Here is a 22168-nt window from a genome sequence, read left to right as displayed (position 1 = left end):
ATTGCATGGGACAACGGGAGCCATAATATGAGTTGGGTTTTTTGTTGCTACGATGGGTCACGTCACGGGTATGAAGGTCAAATTTGTTTTTTTTAATAGGATACTATAGTTTCCTGGCCAAGAGAAGTATATTAATATCAAATATCGGCTTAAATTGAGGAAGAAATTTCTAAAAAAGTACGTCTGGAGTACAGCATTATATGGTAGTGAAACATGCACTGTGGGAAAACCGGAACAGAAGAGAATTGAAGCATTTGAGATGTGGTGCTATAGGCGAATTTTGAAAATTAGGTGGAGTGATAAGGTAAGGAATGAGGAGGTTCTACGAAGAATCGGAGAGGAAAGGAATATGTGGAAAACACTGACAATAAGATGGGACAGGATGATAGGACATCTGTCACGACATGAGAGAATGATTTCCGTGGTATTAGAGGGAGCTGTAGAGGGCAAAAACTGTAAAGGAAGACATTGACTGGAATACGTTGGAATACATCCAGCAAATAATTGAAGACGTAGTTAGCAAGTGCTACTCTGAGATTAAGAGGTTGGCACAGGAGAGGAATTCGTGGCGGGCCGCGTCAAACAAGCCAGAAGACTGATGACAAAAAAAAACAAGTTTGGTACTTATTTGCTGATAGTTGCTATCGAGAGCCGGTCGGTGTGGCCGAGTGGTTCTAGGCGCTCCAGTCTGGAACCGGGCCACCGCTACGGTCGCAGGTTCAAATCCTGCCTCGGGAATGGATGTGCGTGACGTCCTTATGTTAGTTAGGTTTAAATATTGCTACGTTCTATGGGACTGATGACCTCTGATGTTAGGTCCCATAGTGCTCAGAGCCATTTGAACCATTTCATCTTCTATCGAGACGAATCCAATGATGTGTAACAGTAAGGTCTTTGAAGATCAACGAAGGTCAAAAAGGTGACTTGAAAGTCCATTTACAGAAGGTGTTCGAAGTGATGAACATTTGTATCGATGCACTGCTGCAATCTTCTTATCATCGGTTGAGTGGTATTTCTTATCAAAAAAATGGTTCAAATGGCTCTGAGCACTATGGGACTCAACTTCTGAAGTCATCAGGCCCCTAGAACTTAGAACTAATTAAACCTAACTAAACTAAGGACATCACACACATCCATGCCCGAGGCAGGATTCGAATCTGCTACCGTAGCGGTCGCGCGGTTCCAGACTGAAGCGCCTAGAACCGCTCGGCCACATCGGCCGGCATTTCTTATCACTTCAGCACTTGTCGAAGCACATGTTCTGACAATTCTCTCTCGTATATAGTGCAAATAATAAACTTTTGCCAAATACGACGTATCCATCTAACATGCCATTGGCATGTAAACACCATTCGACAGTTTCGCATCACAATACTAATGGGCCCAACTTCGGATTCAGAGGGATGACACATTTATTAATTTGATTTTATTTACTGACGAGGCTGCACTCACGAACCATGGAAATGTTAATTTGCATAACATGCATTACTAGGCAACTGAAAATCCATGCTGGCTGGGGCACGTTGCACATCAAAAACCGTGGTCGGTGAATGTATGGTTGGGGATTCTGGAGGACAGAATTATAGACCTCTATTTCATCGAAGCAAATCGTAATGGTAGGAAATACACTTCATTCCTGCAAGAAACGTTAGGTCTGTTATTGGAAGAAATACCTTTAGGAACACGGGACAGAATGTGGTATCAACAAGATGGGTTGAAATGGTTCAAATGGCTCTGTGCACTATGGGACTTAACATCTGTGGTCATCAGTCCCCTAGAACTTAGAACTACTTAAACCTAACTAACCTAAGGACATCACACAACACCCAGTCATCACGAGGCAGAGAAAATCCCTGACCCCGCCGGGAATCGAACCCGGGAACCCGGGCGCGGGAAGCGAGAACGCTACCGCACGACCACGAGCTGCGGACAACAAGATGGGTATACGTCACGTTTTTCACTTATGGATAGAAATGAGTTGCAGAGACAATTCCTAAATCGTTGATCTGGATGCGGAGGAGATGTGTCGTGGTCAGCTCGTTCGCCAGACTTGAAGCTTCTGGATTTTTTCTTGTGGGGTTTCGTAAAAGACATTGTTTGTAAAGACGTCCCAACCACACCTCAAGATATGCGACAGAGAAATGTCAGAGCATGTCCTTCGGTAAGTGCTGATGTGATAAGGAATACAATTCAATCCATAATAAGAAGAATGCTGCACTGCATTGCACCAATGGTCATAACGTCGAACTCCTTCCGTAAATGGACGTCCATGCCACCTTTGTGACCTTCGTTGAACTTCAAAGACATTACTGTTACACATCATTGGATTAGTCTCAAGAGCCGCTATGAGAAAATAAGTACCAAACTACAGCATCCCATTTTAAAATAAAACAAAAAAAAAACAAGTTGACCTTCATATCTCTGTAGCGTCCCCACCTAGCAACAAGAAACCAACGTCACATTATGGCCCCCGTTGTCTCATGCAACTTTTGTCCCACAAAATTTTCAGCTCCTATCATACTTTCGGAGTTATTCTTGGTGGCAGTAGTTAGTGACTCACACTGCAGAATATAGCAAGAAGCGTTGTTCCGAGCAAATCTCTCTCTCTTTCTCTCTCTCTCTCTCTCTCTCTCTCACTCTCTCTCTCTCTCTCTCTCTCTCTCTCACACACTCACACACACACACTTTCTTGTTTTCCTTCTCTGCGCTTACATTGGCGGTAGTTAGTGTGATTAATCGTTTTATATCACAGATTATTATAGACACTAGTCTGGTTCTAGTCTGGTTTTACACCACATTTGTAATACTATATATTTGGATATACTTTGGTCCTACTGCTCAGCAGTGTACTTACGTCTCTGTCTCTATCTCCGTGTGTGTGTGTGTGTGTGTGTGTGTGTGTGTGTGTAGTGTCGCTGGTTTTGTCCGCTTGTGTACAGGGCTGCCAGAAAGTCTCTTTATACCTGCAATTATTTCACTATAACTTCAATAACACTTACAGTTATTTGTCATAAACTTCCGTATGTGTATCAGGATTATTCCTATACGGCTTGATATATCTGTAGCAGTATATGTCATCCTTATTTAGTTCATTGATTGCCTTTGGTCGGAATGCTTTCAAGCCAAAGTGAGTTTTCGTGTGGGCTTGCTTTGTGCTTCTTTAAATTTCGCATTCTGTACACAATTTCTTGTCGACTTGCAGGATGAACGCATCACTGACACACTTCAGCACATATTTCCATTCGGGTTGATGGACGACCAGAGTGGGGTGGGGTGTGGGGGGGGGGGGGGTGATATGGTGGTGGTCGGGATCTGGAACACTGTCATGTGGTCAAAAGTCTGATATCTTGGTAGCTCCTTACCGAACCGTTCACGAAACCTGTCCGTCACAAACATAACATTTTCGTTGTTGCTGCTGTTTCATTGATGGAGCCATGTATTTGTCACTAGGCACTCTTCCACAGTGAAGTCACTGGTATCTGCTTCTGTTGTTCTCCAAACACAGAAAGGCAAACATTAGAGCGGTCATCACACAGAGTTTATTCTCCTTCATGGGCAGTCACGTGACAGTCACGTAGCAAATGGTTCAAATGGCTCTGAGCACTATGGGACTTAACTTCTGAGGTCATCAGTCCTCTAGAACTTAGAACTACTTAAACCTAACTCACCTACGGACATCACACACATCCATGCTCGAGGCAGGATTGGAACCTGCGACCGTAGCTGTCGCGCGGTTCCAGAGTGTAGCGCCTAGAATCACCCGGCCACCCCGGCCGGCAGTCACGTAGCAGTTTCACGGTAGTCACGTTGCATATCGCGTGAGAAGCACTGCTGCCACATTGGTGATCAGGACGGAAATTCAAAACTTTGATGCCTCACCATCTTACACAGTAACACGTTTAGTTCAGCTGTAAAGCGATTTTGTAGTCGTCCTGTACTACGCCTGTAAAAGGTAATAAAATTTCCCCTGAGAGAGACACAAAAACGTGTTATTGGTATGATTTATTGCACAGGTATAGGTTACTTTTAAGCTATATTAATCCTGAAGAAGGAAGAGCTGGTAGGTTGACACATGCAGTGTTGCATCATAGCGTGTTTTGCATAAGAGGTACTCACGACTACTCGGACGCCCTCGAGGCGGTAGCTGTGCTGCGGCGTGGGCGCGCGCGGCACGTATCGGTAGAACTCCTCGTGGTCCTTGTACCACGTGACCGAGTAGAGGCGGTCCCGCTGCAGCTCGAAGCGGCACTCGAGCCGCGCCGTCATCCCGCGAGCCACCAGCGGCGGGACGCGCACGCGCACCAGCCGCAGCGCCCGCGCGCCGCCTGTCGGCAGACACGAGAACTCAGTACGACGCGACGACATGTCTCAGCTGAAGCTGAGGTCAATCATTTGTCGTGCAAAGCTGAGTGCTGTGGAGCAAACTAGCACGTACTAATGAGCGTCCTATTAATGAGAGGTTGTTGTTGTTGTTGTTGTGGTCTTCAGTCCTGAGACTGGTTTGATGCAGCTCTCCATGCTACTCTATCCTGTGCAAGCTTCTTCATCTCCCAGTACCTACTGCAACCTACATCCTTCATCTCTTGGTCTCCCTCTACGATTTTTTCCCTCCACGCTGCCCTCCAATACTTAATTGGTGATCCCTTGACGCCTCAGAACATGTCCTACCAATCTATCCATTCTTCTAGTGAAGTTTTGCCACAAACACCTCCCCAATTCTATTCAATACCTCCTCATTAGTTATGTGATCTACCCATCTAATCTTCAGCATTCTTCTGTAGCACCACATTTCGAAAGCTTCTATTCTCTTCTTGTCCAAATTATTTATAGTCGATGCTTCACTTCCATACATGGCTACACTCCATACAAATACTTTCACAGACGACTTCCTGATACTTAAATCTATACTCGATGTTAACAAATTTCTCTTCTTCAGAAACGCTTTCCTTGCCATTGCCAGTCTACGTTTTATATCCTCTCTACTTCGACCATCATCAGTTATTCTGCTCCCCAAATAGCGGAACTCATCTACAACTTTAAGTGTCTCATTTCCTCATCTAATTCCCTCAGCATCGCCCGACTTAATTCGACTACATTCCATTATCCTCGTTTTGCTTTTGTTGATGTTCATCTTATATCCTCCTTTCAAGACACTGTCCATTCCGTTCAACTGCTCTTCCAAGTCCTTTGCTGTCTCTGACAGAATTACAATGTCATCGGCGAAGCTCAAAGTTTTTACTTCTTCTCCCTGGATTTTAATACCTACTCCGAATTTTTCTTTTGTTTCCTTTACTGCTTGCTCAATATACAGATTGAATAACATCGGGGATAGGCTACAGCCCTGTCTCACTCCCTTCCCAACCACTGCTTCCCTTTCGTGCCCCTCGGGTCTTATAACTACCATCTGGTTTCTGTACAAATTGTAAATAGACTTCCGCTCACTGTATTTTACTCCTGCCACCTTCAGAATTTGAAAGAGAGTATTCCAGTCAACATTGTCAAAAGCTTTCTCTTTGTCTACAAATACCAGAAAGGTAGGTTTTCCTTTCCTTAATCTATCTTCTAAGATAAGATAAGTCGTAGGGTCAGTAATGAGAGATTAATGATGCAAAATATCTTGTTCGGAATTCTTAAGTATTTATTGTTACGGTTTTCAGCCTGAAGACTGGTTTGACGCAGTTCTCGATGTTGCGCTATCAATTATAAGTCTCTTGATCTCCGAGTAACTACTGCCACCCACATCCGTCTGAATCAGCTAGCTGTATTCATCACTGGGTCTCCTTCTACGATTTTTACCTCCTACACTTCCGTCCAGTACTAAATTGGCGATCCGTTGACGTCCCAGAAAACGTCCTATCAACCTATCTCTTCTGTTCTAGTCAGGCTTCGCACCGATTTCGTTTCTCCCCAATTCTGTTCAGTACCTCGTCATTACTTACATAATTTACCCATCCAATCTTTAGCTGTCTTCTGTGGCACCACATTTCAAAATCTTCTATTCTCTTTTTGTCTAACCTCTTTACCGTCCATATTCCACTACCATACATGGCTACACTCCACGCAAATACATTCAGAAAAAACTTCCTGAAACTTACATTTGCGCTCTTATAATAATAAGTTTTGGTTCTTTAGAAACACTTTTCTTGTTATTGCCAGTCGACATTTTATATCCTCTCTGCTGCCTAAATAATAAAACTCATCTACTACTTCAAGTTCCTCATTTCCTAATCTAATTCTCTCAACGTCTCCTGTTTTAATTCGACTACATTCCATTATCCTTGTTTTGCTTTGTTGGTGTTCATCTTATTTCATCCTTTCAAGACATTCTCCATTTTCTTCAACCGCTCTTCCACGTCCTGTAAGTAGGCTGTTTAGGTTCTTATATTGGTAACGCCGCCGCCACGTAGCGCTCTCTGTATGAAAATCACTGGCTGTGCTGTGTGCAGTCTGTGGCTAGTTTGCATTGTTGTCTGCCATTGTAGTGTTGGGCAGCTGGACGTGAACAGCGCGTAGCGTTGCGCAGTTGGAGGTGAGCCGACAGCAGTGGTGGATGTGAGGAGAGAGATGGCGAAGTTTTGCAATTTGTAATACTGGATATCATGAACTGCTATATACATTATGACTTTTGAACACTATTGAGGTAAATACATTGTTTGTTCTCTATTAAAATCTTTCATTTGCTAACTATCCCTATCAGTAGTTAGTGCCTTCAGTAGTTTGAATCTTTTATTTAGCTGGCAGTAGTGGCGCTCGCTGTATTGCAGTAGTTCGAGTAACGAAGATTTTTGGTGAGGTAAGTGATTTGTGAAAGGTATAGGTTAATGTTAGTCAGGGCCATTCTTTTGTAGGGATTTTTGAAAGTCAGATTGCGTTGCGCTAAAAATTGTGTGTCAGTTTAAGCACAGTCTTGTATAATTTTTCAAAGGGGACGTTTCAGTCCTCAGCTGACTCTGACAGAATTACAACGCCACCAACAAAACTCAAAGTTTTACTTCTTCTCCCTGGACTTTAATTCCTGCTCCAAATTTTTCTTTGCTATCCTTTACTGCTTGCTCAATGTACAGTTTGAATAACGTCGTGGATACGCTACAACCCTGTCTCACTCCTTTCTCAAGCACTGCTTCCCTTTCATGTCATTCAACTTTTACAACTGCCATCTGGTTTCTGTACAAGTTGTAAGCACCTTTTCGCTCCCTGTTTATTACCTCTTCACCTTCACAGTTTCAAAGAGAGTGTTCCAATCAATACTATCCGAAGTTTCCTCTAAGTCTACAAACGCTATAAATGTATGTTTGCATTTCCTTTACCTATCTCCTATGATACGTCATAGGGTCTGTATCGCCTCACATGTTCCTACATTTCTCTGCAACCCAAACTGATTTTTTTCGAGGTCATGTTATACCTATTTTTCCTTCCTTCCATAGTATTTTGCAACTATGACTTGTTAAACTGGTAGTTCTGTTATATTCACACTTGTGAGCACCTTCTTTCTTTGGAATTGGAATTATTATATTTTTCTTGAAGTCCTAGGGTCTCATACCTATTGCACATCAAATGGAAGAGTTTGTTCATGGTTGGTTTTCCCAAGGCTATGAGTACCTTGGGCCTTGTTTCGACTAAAGCTATCAGTGATAAAATCAGGGAACGAAAGGTTATTTGTAACTTGCACAGAAACCAAACTGCAGAAAATAGACTAAGGTCATTCTAAAAGAAACGCACATTTTCTTAAAAAATCCTAATTTTTTTCTATACTGTTGCTATTCACGGAGGTCATAGCAACATTCTTCCTGCGCGCATTCAAATGAAATTCAACCTGTTTCCGCAAGTCGCACTGTCGTTGCACTCCGTCCATGTGGCAGCTGCACTTGGTATTTGTGTGAAGCAGCGCGCTGTTACAGGGTTTCTGAGTCTTGAGAACGAGCCAAAAACGAACACTGGCGAGAGATGGAAGAAGGTGTGTGGAGATGAGGCCGGTGATCGGAGCTCTGCTAGTCGTCTGACAAGCAGGTTATTTGGTGAAAGTGTGCACGCCAGTACTCGCGACCTCGCACGCAGCGGCATACCTATCACTGCACAGACTCATCTCAACGTGCAGCGTATTCACTATCTGATTTTGGCCGACAAACGTGTGACAGTGAACGGACTGTCAATCTGAGTGTGTACAGAATACTGAGAGAGTTGAAAGGTTTGTGTCAGAAGGTTGACTGATGCCCACAATGATATACACTCCTGGAAATTGAAATAAGAACACCGTGAATTCATTGTGCCAGGAAGGGGTAACTTTATTGACACGTTCCTGGGGTCAGATACATCACATGATCACACTGACAGAACCACAGGCACATAGACACAGGCAACAGAGCATGCACAATGTCGGCACTAGTACAGTGTATATCCACCTTTCGCAGCAATGCAGGCTGCTATTCTCCCATGGAGACGATCCTAGAGATGCTGGATGTAGTCCTGTGGAACGGCGTGCCATGCCATTTCCACCTGGCGCCTCAGTTGGACCAGCGTTCGTGCTGGACGTGCAGACCGCGTGAGACGACGCTTCATCCAGTCCCAAACATGCTCAATGGGGGACAGATCCGGAGATCTTGCTGGCCAGGGTAGTTAACTTACACCTTCTAGAGCACGTTGGGTGGCACGGGATACATGCGGACGTGCATTGTCCTGTTGGAATAGCAAGTTCCCTTGCCGGTCTAGGAATGGTAGAACGATGGGTTCGATGACGGTTTGGATGTACCGTGCACTATTCAGTGTCCCCTCGACGATCACCAGTGGTGTACGGCCAGTGTAGGAGATCGCTCCCCACACCATGATGCCGGCTGTTGGCCCTGTGTGCCTCGGTCGTATGCAGTCCTGATTGTGGCGCTCACCTGCACGGCGCCAAACACGCATACGACCATCATTGGCACCAAGGCAGAAGCGACTCTCATCGCTGAAGACGACACGTCTCCATTCGTCCCTCCATTCACGCCTGTCGCGACACCACTGGAGGCGGGCTGCACGATGTTGGGGCGTGAGCGGAAGACGGCCTAACGGTGTGCGGGACCGTAGCCCAGCTTCATGGAGACGGTTGCGAATGGTCCTCGCCGATACCCCAGGAGCAACAGTGTCCCTAATTTGCTGGGAAGTGGCGGTGCGGTCCCCTACGGCACTGCGTAGGATCCTACGGTCTTGGCGTGCATCCGTGCGTCGCTGCGGTCCGGTCCCAGGTCGATGGGCACGTGCACCTTCCGCCGACCACTGGCGACAACATCGATGTACTGTGGAGACCTCACGCACCACGTGTTGAGCAATTCGGCGGTACGTCCACCCGGCCTCCCGCATGCCCACTATACGCCCTCGCTCAAAGTCCGTCAACTGCACATACGGTTCACGTCCACGCTGTCGCGGCATGCTACCAGTGTTAAAGACTGCGATGGAGCTCCGTATGCCACGGCAAACTGGCTGACACTGACGGCGGCGGTGCACAAATGCTGCGCAGCTAGCGCCATTCGACGGCCAACACCGCGGTTCCTGGTGTGTCCGCTGTGCCGTGCGTGTGATCATTGCTTGTACAGCCCTCTCGCAGTGTCCGGAGCAAGTATGGTGGGTCTGACACACAGGTGTCAATGTGTTCTTTTTTCCATTTCCAGGTGTGTACCTAGGACAATGTGCAGTAAACGTTGGAACAATATGATAATTCTGGAGATGATTTCTCTGTAAGAATTGTGATGCGAGATAAAAAATGGCTGCAGTACTTTTAACCGGAGATGAAAAGGCGATTGATGGAATAACATCACCAAAACCTGCCGAAGAAGAAGAAATTCAGATCTGCATCTTACAGCAGGAAAAGTGGTTACTACTGTGTTTTTTGATTCAAGAACACTGTTGTTTATGTACATCATGCCCTGCTCAACCCAATCAGTTTCTGACACGTATGTAACGATCATGAAAAATACTTCACGAGTGTGTCATATTCGATAGCGTTGGAAAATATGATTATTTGCTGTTGCATGCTAACGCCCGGCCACCACGATCGCAGAGCTTGGGTGGACAGCATTGGAACACCTACCCTACAAACCTGATGTGGTACCATGTTACTGCTAACTCTTTGATATACTCAAAGAATCGCTTCACACAACGAGATTTGAAGCTGCTAAACAGTGCTTCAAACGTCCCATTTCCGACTTTTACCATGCAGATATACAGCCCTTAGTAAGACGGATAGAGAGACAGAGACTGGTTGGAGAAATTATAATGAATTCTACTGTAATTGATGAAAGTATGTGAATGCAGCTTGCCGCTAACTTGGTGTAATGTTTTGTCTGTACAGAGGTGTATCTGTCGCCTTTATTACCCCTTCACTCTCACACACAAATCGGTACAATACAGTTAGGGCCTCCTGTTTTATCTTGAGGCTGATCCGTGATAAGACAGGCAAACAATTATGCTAATGGAGGATTCTGAGTATTTTCTCGAATTTTATTCGCTCTCTCTCTCTCTCTCTCTCTCTCTCTCTCTCTCTCTCTCTCTCTGTCCTTTATCTGTGTACAGTTTTAAATATATTATTTCATTTACGTGGAATCAGCCCAATAGAATCTCTGGTGGAGCCCTTCGTCTTAATATTCAGCGGCTGGTTTGCTGGAAAAGATCTTTACATTTGTTATTATTGTTAAGCGCTGCATTCAGTTGGGAAAAATCGATCGTTTGAACAATTCGTTCATTTTTACGACAGATTTAGAATTTCAGATGTGGACGAAGCCTTTTTGGACGATTTTATCAAAACTCGGTGACTGCAGGCTCTCTTCGTCACAGCTGAAACTTCCCCACTAATTACAGGGCCAAGGCAATCATCAATGATTCAGACAGAGAACTCATTCGTCATTCACTCTAGAATAAAAGGGTCACAAACCTTATTTCTGAGGAAAATTGTATATTCAATCCATCTCCATTACATGTTCCGTTTTCTGTTGATTCCAAGTCTTACTTAATTTTCGTTTACCGTTTTTCTCTATCCACCAATAACCCTCTAGTGGCACAAACTTTAATAGCTCGCTTTAGCGAGAAGAAGAGCAAATATGTCTCTTTTAGCAACCCGACAATCTTCCAACAGATACTTCCGAAGCTGTACTCCTTCTCCCTCTATAATAACCATGGAGAATACATCTATGTATCTCTGTTATTCCAAAGAATAATCTTACTAGAAAATAAATCAAGCGGTATAAGAAACTAAGGAAGATTTGCAATGAGCGTTAAAGTTTAAGGATAAAAAATAAACGGTTTAAGATTTGCCAATGCCGTAGCAACTCTTTCAGAGACAGCAAAAGACTGAAAGATCCATAAAAGGGAATGGTCATTGTTTTGTGAATTACTTTGAAGAAATTCAGCATCCTGAAACGTTTCACGTAGCTTTATTTAAGCAAAGAGGGGTTTTGGACTTTCACTTATCTCCATTTCACGTCATACATTTATTCTTCATCACCATGACCACAATGTTAACTTTGGTATAATGTTTTTGTCTACTGCGTTTTGTATGCTGCAGCTGACTTTTGATCGGTAACTTGTAGCTGCTTGTTCCGCCTTTATAGGCGTAGAACAAACACGAACAGACTCTTAGCTTCACCGATGCGCTGAAGAACCACAGCATTGACAGCGTAACCAGCTAGTGAACTTTTTATATACTCCGAAAGGCAGGTTACAATTTTCTTACAGATCCCAAAACTACGCGGAGGTAGGTTTGCTCATATACTTAATACTGCAGACCTTAAAACTTGTTATGCACATCTCTATGATCTAAAAAAAAAAAATTTAATATACAATGTATGTGCTGTAATGAGATGCCCTAAGTTACTTTACAGGTACTTTTATAATGATATAAAATGACTACATTACGTTTTTTGAAAGGATGTTGCAAGAAGAATACCAGTGAATCAAATAGATGGGAGCGTATTGTGCTCAAATTCAATAAAATGATGTTGAGTGAACTTAATCGGGAAGTGAGACACTAAAAAGAATACAAAATTCACACTGGCAGAAGCAATAAATACTTTTCAGAGTAAGATAAATCTGTTCAAATATAAATTTAAAGTTTAGGAAGTCTTTCTTTTTTAAATATTTGATTGGAGCGTAACATGTTATGGTGTTATGGAAGTGAAATATGGACGATAAAGAGTACAGGCGAGAACAAAATAGAAACTTTCGGTGTTTGCTCATTAGTTTGGTACATTAAGTGATTAATTAAGAGATACTGAGTCGAATTAGACAAAAAAAAAATCTTTATGGCAGAACTTTCGTTAAAGAGGGTATTGTTCCAATAGACGCATACTGAGGATCAAAGAACATGTAATTTGGTAATGGAGGAGAGAGGGCTATGTTAATCAAATAGGAAGATGAAAGAGTCAAGGAGGATAAGCAGATTCATATAAATGTATGATGCAGTAGTTACTGAGAGCGAATGAGACTTGCACTGGATGGAGTAACATTAGTCTTCAGACTAATGACTGTGCCAACAATAATATTAGATCGTTGCTTCCGTAGCTACAAAATAAAAGTATTAGAAACTGTCTACTTTGTTGGTCTCCTCCTGCAAATGTTTGCATAATTCTGACATATAAATTAGTTTCAAACCTCTGCTATCATAGTATAATAGTTTTCCATCCTGTTTTCTGCTGAAAGACACTGTGAACCTCGTTTGCTTTCACGCAGGCGTCTGTAAGAGTAACAGCTGTTGAAGCCTTTATAGTCATGGCTGGAAGCCACAATTGCAGGTCTACTTGCATATAAATAGTTGCAGAAACAGTGGATTAAAGTAGTTTATAATGAACTGAATCGTATTTTAAAGTATTTCAGCAGCCGATTCCTTTTGACCTGTAATGATAGAGCTAGAATGAACTAAACATAAATAAATACATAATTTGGTGACTGGCACACCACAGAGCACTTCAGATTCACAAATGCAAGTTATACGGTAAAATTCACAGTGTGATACAACTAACGTAAATCTCCTGCTATCAGTATTCATGGGAGAATAGAGAACAGCAGAATGGAATTGCATTGACTTTTTCAGACTAAAATACCTTTGTTCTTTAACCAAAATTTTGACATGTTAAAAATTGGTTCTAATGTGACATGACATTGACTTCTGAGCTGTGGTTACAACAAAAAATTACTTGAAACTTTCTGTTTCTGTAATACCTAAGATAACAGATATAATTATTCAGCCAGAGGTCAACATAGAATTCAATGTTCTAGCTTCAGTTTCTTTTTTAAAAAATATTTAAATTTACTAATATTTACTGATACAAACAATTTTAACTGCAGAAAAGCAAACTTGATAGGACAGTACTGAATCACAATGTTTTCACTTTGTCCCTTAAGCTATATGTAAAATACTTCAGTTCACTCCAATTTATAACTGTATTTTAAGTAACATTAATCAGTGAAAAATTAATACAGATTTATAGATCTGATTTAATTCTGTCATTAACATAGATTATTTTTCATACAAGTTGCCTTCATTTCATTTTTTTATGTTGTAGCATTACCATCCTCATGTCTATGTGGTTCAGTCACAATGTAATAAAAATGGTTTTCATGAGTCAGGAATGGACATTGCAGTGGAGTGGACACCATTTAATTATGACCCACTGAAATACACAATAAATAAGCTTACAGGCTAAATTAACACATTAATAAATGATAAATGGCATAAAGTCATGTTGTGATTTACATTCTATGACATCATAGACCTCAGGTTGTATTGATAATTTTTGTAATAGTACATATAACAGATGACTTTGCTGTATACAAAAAAGTAGTAACATATAGACTAGTAAATTGAATTTCTTATATTACTATATTTTATTTTAATTTAATGTTTGATTCGGAGACCTCCAATCACCGTATGGCATGGTGCGAGATGACTGATACCCAGATTTTTATGTAGTTACATGTTCTTTTTCTTCGCTGCTACACATAGGGGAGGTGTAAATGTTCATAAATTATGTAGCAAGTGTTGATATATTTCATTTTGTCCTTACATATTTTACATAAACGTAGCAAGTGTTGATATATTTAATTTTGTCCTTACACATTTTACATAAACTGACTATAATCACACGGTTCTACATACTTCAGCTTTATGCTGCATTATATTGTAGTTTTGCCCTTCTTCATATTTCCGTACACTGTCGGTAGGCCACTCAAGAGAAACATGTCTGAGTCTCACCTACCATGAGACTTGAAGACCTCAAGTAAATTATCTCTAAAAACCACATTTTTGTGCTATAACACGTGGTTAGTTGCACTTTAAGTTGGATTAAAAAAGACATACCGCTAATTAATTTCAAAATTGGTTCTAAAAAGCAAAGTTGATACAATAACAATACTGTGTGTGTCATCTAAGTAGTCATTACTGTGATTAATAGTGCGCTTATTTGCTGTTGAGATTGGCAGTGGCACAAGACTGGTGGCCCGAATTATTCCGACTACTACCGACACGTACCGAACTAAACAGTGTGTGCGTGATAAAAGTTTGTCATACAGTACTTCTTGAGAAACCATGACCGTCTGTTTACATGATGCCTCATATTGCATCAAAATTATTATATAAACTAAGGTCTTGGGTTACTATGCACGTTGCTTTCACTGTTGAAGGAGAGAATTTTTTACTGTGTGAAATAAGGAGATCTATCCTCCATGAAGTCATAACAACAGAAATATATGCATAGTGATCCACACAAGTAGAAAGAAGTGTAATCGTCTTAGAAGCAAATGTTATTGATGCAGATGCAAAACACTCCAAACACCACAAACACATTTTCCCATGATATGTACTCTAATAAGATTGCAGCAGAACTTCCCTTGTACAAGCTTCAAGTGCCTGAACATCGTGGGTTTCTACAAAAGTAATGTACCCAACACAGAAATTGAGAAAAAAGTTGTTTAGATTTTTGTTACCAGGAGACAACGGAATGTGATCATCATTGTGTAACTTTCCACCACATATGGATAGCCATTGAGGAAACAAAGGAAGTATGTGGATCTTTCTTTAGCAGTCTCATTGTCGGCAAATGTCCCCAAATCCTTTATTGACATCCTGTAAAGTGTTTGAACGTGCAAAATATTCAACAGTAGTTCGTTTTGTTAGTGACGGTTTTAAAGTGCTGTGACCAGAGAGCATTTAAGAAGAAAAAGTTTCATTTATGCGTTCAGATGCTGTGGCCTACATGGTGCAGTTGCAATTTCCCTACAAGTATTCTACTCTCATTAGTCAATGTCATTTGTCAGGCCCACGCACTGCAACATGTCGTTGAAGAAATGCACGACAGCCACCCAGAAGTAAATAAAATAAATTCATATACGAAAGAAAGTGTTTGTTAAAGCCCTGCATCGGGTGTCACTCTATAAGGAAATCTGTTCACACCTAGTCTCTCACAACATGGGTTTCTTCTATTGAAGATATCAGTTTTTATAATGAATGTTTTCAAGCTGCGAACTCTTTGATGGATTTATTTTTAAGAGAATCTTCAGTTTCAGTACACGCACAAAATACACTCACCGAACCTCAATTTGAAAGTTTTGATGTTTACATGCATAGGAACTGCAGTTTCCTTGCCAGCAACATCAAAGGACTACAGTTTATCGGGTTTACAGTGCAGAAATCTTTATAAAGTTTTGAGACTGACATGGGAAGCGTGGACGAGGTTACATACGTTTTTGACTTAAAAAGACATACAAAATTCATTAATTTCCTAAGAGACAGAACAACAGTCTTCAGAATTCGTTCTAGTTGGTTTATAAGCAGCTCGTGCTGTGGATACAAACTGACGATGCTTTCCTAGGATGCCGGAATAGTGTAGATGGAAGTAGTTTTATCATTTTAAAATTTGTCACCGTAGTGAATGGGGTAACATACCTGCGGAGTGGTTGTATGATGTTTGTAAGGGGTCCGTAGGCCCTTACTATAAATTTGCACTCGGCACAGGTCGATCCGTAGGCCCTTACTATAAATTTGCACTCGGCACAGGTCGATAGGGCGAACAATCGATTGTGTCGTGTTGCGAGAGCGAGTGTGAGTTGAGTCCCATGTTGCGGGTAGAGGTGTGTGGGGGCCAGTTGTTGTAATGCAAGGCTTTAACGACAAAGGAAGTTGCCATCGCCGTGGTTTAACCCCTTTATACTAGAATAATATCGGGAAGGTGAAGAAGTATTATTACGAAAGTGATTAGTGACTTTCTAGTGCCGATATTTTGGTTTCGCGTCTACCGCGCCGGCATCTCCTTGGATTGCAGTGTTGGATTGCAGTGATGGATTAGCGTGTGACGATAATGAAAAACGAAGAAGCCTGTGCTGAGATTAGCCGTAATTAGATATGTATGACGAAGGCAGTGGCTGTCTCCTCCTTTCTGTGTTTTTGAGACGAATATAGGTCCGTAATTAGTGAAGCTGTGTTGGTGTTTTTCTTGTTACCAGACATTTCATTATTACAGCATTTGAGAAGGACGAACTGGAAAGTAATAACTTCCGTAGCAGTCAATTCCGATTGCCAGCCCCATTAGGTACACGGTCACGTTAATAATAATTATTGGGCTGCTATTCGATCAGATCAAGTCGGGACGAAATAAACGGAGGTGTTACATGTTGCACAAATATATGCTTCTTTAGAGTATTAAGAGCGCTGCATTCTGCGTGTCTAATACTTCGGAAACGTATGGCTTTAACAGTAAAGCATTTTTAGGTGCAGAGCCGTGCATTTATCGGAGTGTGCGTTTATGCTCTATGATCACTTCTCTCATGCCGCTACCTTCTTGGTATTGTCCTTGGACAGTGGAATGATGCTTCAGAATTGATTGCACGGTTGATTTACGTGAAATGTTTCAAACTCCATACGTCGGGACCGCCATCCATGTATAAACCATCTGTTGTAGCAAAGCATCACTACCACGCCTACTATACACTGATAAGAGGTGCGACCATCCTCGACCCACACACACCTGAGGAGATCTTGTGCTTTTGGACGGGTGCCGCGGGTAAGATTAGTGTTGCAGGAAGGATTGGTCAAGGACAATGTGGGAGGAATCTGTCAATCTACGAATGCGACAATAGTCTGTGGCGCCCATCCACACTAAGACATCCGCAACACTGTCGATGGGGAAGATGAAATTCTCCACTATGATCGATGTGCTGTAAATATGTAGATAACCTCTTTGCATCGGTATAGGACGCTGTCTGGTATACTTTGGTGTATGTGCTTGACTGGCTGTATTGCACAATCATCCAACTGTATTCGGAAACTATTATGTGGTACTTGCAAAGCAGTGGAGGAGTGATTTAGCGATGATGTAGAAATTGGGAAGCATTCTACCATGTCACTAAATAGCGTTGAAATTACGGAACAACAGGAAAAATTCCTAAAACTGATCTCGCTATCAAGTGCAATGTGTATTACAGTACGTAGCCTCATATCATTGGTGTCTTTCCCATTACGACCGTCCACTGGGTATGCTGTTGATTACTGCATAGTGACTGACTGACGCCACTTGGTTAAGATGGAGGGAGCCTTGTTGGAACACTGGATATCTGCTACTTGGGATTAAATATAGAGGTCATCTTCTTCATACAGATGTTTGGAGGCGTTCTTCAATGTTGCAAACTCGTCCTATTTCCATATGTCATCCACATGTTTTTTATTTTTTTTTTCACCAATAAGATAACAGTGCCTCTTTTGATTTGTACTACCCAGTGTGTGTTGTGAACAGCAACTTCCGGCGATGGTCAACACTGGAACAGTAATCATGTACATGACTGCAAAATGAAGGAACAATGCTTTTCGAAGTGGAACACCAAGACATCCCCCAACCTGTCGATGGGGAGGATGAAATTAACTGTACAGGTCATCAACTTCGAATAGCTTTTGGAATCGCTGTACAATACCGCAATCTCTTCCAGTTTCCATATGTTCCGATGTTTTCCATATTTTTGTTAATGAGAAACATCGCCTCTGCGTTTTATTTCTACCAGTCTGTGTTGTAGTAGCTGTATAGTTTACGCCATGCAATGTTCAGCTTACTGTGAGAGCCAAAGGATCGAAACGTGTTAATGTCGATTTAGCAACAGCTGACATGGACCTCTAAGTCATGGTAGAAAAAACGGAGTGTATGGCGTTGTACACTGATTGGACATGTTACAGCCGAAGAAACAATGTATTAAACTGCTTATGAAGGAGCAATACACGAACCCTCTCGTGTGATTGATAGCCTGTTGAGTACGGTCCTCTTACAGAAAAGATGACAAAACTTTACACCGGTCTGTGGAAGTGACTTCGAACATAAGCCACCTGCTCCATTGAACGAATATCTGTATATTTAATACTATCGCCAGATATGGTTAATGGCGGAAAGCAGACTGTATTTGTTTCAGATATATCAGAAGACAGGGACACGGTAATATCTTATCGAATTCTTTATTAGATGACGTTAGCAGAGTTATTATAGTTCGTAGATATTCCCCTGTTGGATGGTACAAATTATAGAGGTGAGAGAGAATGTTTGGGTGATAGACATGAATGCACCCTGAGAGATTCAGGTCTCCTTCGGACTGCAGTACCTGTTTGTACGAGGTACATTCAAGTTCTAAGGCCTCCGATTTTTTTTCTCCGGACTGGAAAGAGATAGAAACATGCGCAGTGTTTTAAAATGAGGCCACGTTCATTGTCAATACGTCCCAGAGATGGCAGCACCGTACGGCAGATGGAATTTTACCGCCAGCGGCGAGAATGAGAACTGTTATAAATACTTAAAATGGGGACGATTTCCTTACTTGAACAGCGTGCAATCATTCGTTTTCTGAATTTGCGTGGTGTGAAACCAATTGAAATTCATCGACAGTTGAAGGAGACATGTGGAGATGGAGTTATGGATGTGTCGAAAGTGCATTCATGGGTGCGACAGTTTAATGAAGGCAGAACATCGTGTGACAACAAACCGAAACAACCTCGGGCTCGCACAAGCCGGTCTGACGACATGATCGAGAAAGTGGAGAGAATTGTTTTGGGGGATCACCGAATGACTGTTTAACAGATCGCCTCCAGAGTTGGCATTTCTGTGGGTTCTGTGCACACAATCCTGCATGACGACCTGAAAATGCGAAAAGTGTCATCCAGGTGGGTGCCACAAATGCTGCCGGACGACCACATGGCTGCCCGTGCGGCATGTTGCCAAGCAATGTTGACGCGCAACGACAGCATGAATTGGACTTTCTTTTCGTCGGTTGTGACAGTGGATAAGACGTGGATGCCATTTTTCAATCCAGAAACAAAGCGCCAGTCAGCTCAATGGAAGCACACAGATTCACCGCCACCAAAAAAATTTCGGGTAATCGGCAGTGCTGAAAAAATGATGGTGTCCATGTTCTGGGACAGCAAGGGCGTAATCCTTGCCCATTGCGTTGCAAAGGGCACTACGGTAACAGGTGCATCCTACGAAAATGTTTTGAAGAACAAATTCCTTCCTGCACTGCAACAAAAACGTTCAGGAAGGGCTGTGCGTGTGCTGTTTCACCAAGACAACGCACCTGCACATCGAGCTAACGTTACGCAACAGTTTCTTCGTGATAACAACTTTGAAGTGGTTCCTCATGCTCCCTACTCACCTGACATGGCTCCTAGTGACTTTTGGCTTTTTCCAACAATGAAAGGCACTCTCCGTGGCCGCACATTCACCAGCCGTGCTGCTATTGCCTCAGCGATTTTCCAGTGGTCAAAACAGACTCCTAAAGAAGCCTTCGCCGCTGTCATGGAATCATGGCGTCAGCGTTGTGAAAAATGTGTACGTCTGCAGGGCGATTGCGTCGAGAAGTAACGCCAGTTTCATCGATTTCGGGTGAGTAGTTAATTAGAAAAAAAATCGGCGGCCTTAGAACTTGAATGCACCTCGTAGTTTGGAGATGTGTCACAATACAGTAGCAAAATGCACTTTCTTCCTCCATGCCCTGTGTGATGTGGAGTCTTCCTAATTTTCTGAGCAAGAAACAACACCATAATTGCTCGCACTATCTTTTCTACTACCTTCTGTTTCAGGGGAAAGCTTAGTTTGGGGTTGGCCTTGCGCATTGTACACAGCTCGTGGAGCTATGAAAACGTGTTTCTATTTCCACCAATTGGTCAAAATGCGTTCCTGTCGCACTTACTCAGCTCGTCCTGTTTCTCCACGAGATACAGGAGGTCTTAGATATAGTGCTCTCCAACTTACCTTCAGGTCCTACTTAAATGGTCGCTTCAAATGTCGGTTCTCAATATTGTTTCTCGAAAAGAATACTTTCTTCCCTCTACCGATTCCCATTTGAACTACCTGGTAAGTGTAATGCGACTACTGAAAAAAATATTACTCGCCATGCAAACTTACTCTCATGATCAATTTAATTACATAGTCTATCAAATTTATATCAATTACGCGCTGCCTGCTGGTGGTGGAGATGATTAGGGCACAACAGAATGGTTCTTGACATGCGTTTATTTTTTCTTTTTCTTACGTTGCGGCGATATCTTTTAACGAAATTTCAATCTCTCACCTACACAAGGCGAGACAGGCTCTCAGGATTTGTTTCGTAAATGCTAGTATGATATAGCATCGCGCTGGTAAAACGGGACCTGCCACAGTATACAAAACAGGTATATTCTCTTGAATTATAGCTTATTGTTGTCGAACGTAAAATCACTGTGTTTTCTTTTCCGACATTCGAGCCAATGGCATGGAAGATTGTATTCTCTAATGTTATTTCATGTGTATGAAATTTTTGTAATACATATGTGCATGACAGTTTATTTACAGACACTGAACGCAAGAGATGCTCTCAGGTCGTCGATCAAGCAGAGAGAAATCGTTTAACATAGAGGATTTTTCCTTTGGAGTTTAAATTCTCGCTTTTTCTATACGCTGACGATGGTTTCGAGATAACATGGGCATTCTGCGGTGGTTGTTAATTTTCGCAGCAAAACAGACGAAGTTTTTTCTTGATGTTACGCAGGATGAACACGACTCTCCGGATCATTTGTGATCTGTGGCGTTGCACTTCATTAAGCGTCACAAAATAATGAGATGCGAATTGTGTACTGCAATCGAACATACAAAACAATATCGATTTTGGACACATCCGCGGTCCGACCAGGGGCACGGCGGTGCTGCTAAATTTCTCTTTTGTGTTGGCAAATTGCCATCGCCTCAAGGCAGGCCCCATACCGTGAGCGACCGTGGAGGATTGCAGAAGGCCAGGTGAGACAAGTGGCTGCAGAGGGGTGACAGTGGGCCACAAAAAAAAAGCGCTCAGCAGAGCAGCTAACCATTTGAAAAAGCGAGATGGCTCGTTCTCCAGAATTTTGTTGCTGCGATTCTGACGATCGAAACACAGACCGTTGTTTTTCAATGTCAGATAACACCGGGTCCCAAGTCTTACTTAAAAGATAACCCTTGTCTCTATTAATAAGATTGTCAGATTTTTGAATTTTTGACAGCAATATCTCGATTTCGCCTATTTCCACCACTGGCGGCGCGGTATGTTTACTGCGCTAGAGGGCAATTACGGCACCTTCTCGCGCACGCGTTGTGGGTCTTCTGCTGCCTATATAGGGGCCGCCGCTTGCGCTAGGAAGTCAGTACCGGCGAGATCGTGCACCAGCACTCTCACCTAAAGATGGCGGCCAGTTGGACCGCGGAAATATTGTGTCATGAAGACGTTATAATCCGGCTGCATACCCGAGAAGAATATTATCAATTATTACGCCGGAAAAGCCTTCGTATCCACTGCTATTGTTCAGTTGGCTATACATGCTATTGTGTTGGTGAAGGAGCATCGGTGCAAGGTGGTTAGTGACCACACAAAGCATGGTGGAGCAACTGGCCATTTGAAAAAGCCTGTGTCCTCCCTGTAGGTGGATGGATGCAAGGGAGGGGAGGGATGAGAGGAGGTAAGAGGGCCCCGATTTTTGCCAGTTTTCGGACACCTATCGAGGAGAAAACACGTTCAACTACCAACCCCTCTGCGGGTTTTTTGGGATGACGATTTTCCCCAGTACATATGCTACATTATGACCCATTCATTATGAGTGCAAATTTTTTCATGACAGTTTTGAAATGTAATTAGAACTGTGATGCATGTTTTCCATCAGTTGCGGTAGCGTGTATTG

At 42.5% G+C, this 22168-nt stretch overlaps 1 protein-coding gene across 1 annotated transcript in view; it reads right to left on the bottom strand.

The window, feature by feature from the left end:
* LOC126177000 (uncharacterized) overlaps positions 1-22168 on the bottom strand; it is a 548346-nt gene that overhangs the window by 172441 nt on the left and 353737 nt on the right. The window contains exon 3 of the mRNA XM_049924215.1: positions 4117-4325. Within this exon, the coding sequence (XP_049780172.1) occupies positions 4117-4325 (209 nt within the window). The remainder of the gene's footprint in view (positions 1-4116; positions 4326-22168) is intronic.

Source organism: Schistocerca cancellata, chromosome 3 (genome assembly GCF_023864275.1).
Source record: "Schistocerca cancellata isolate TAMUIC-IGC-003103 chromosome 3, iqSchCanc2.1, whole genome shotgun sequence".
NCBI classification, from domain to species: domain Eukaryota; kingdom Metazoa; phylum Arthropoda; class Insecta; order Orthoptera; family Acrididae; genus Schistocerca; species Schistocerca cancellata.
Note: the sequence above shows the minus strand (reverse complement) of the source record. Positions and strands in the feature narration are given on the sequence as shown.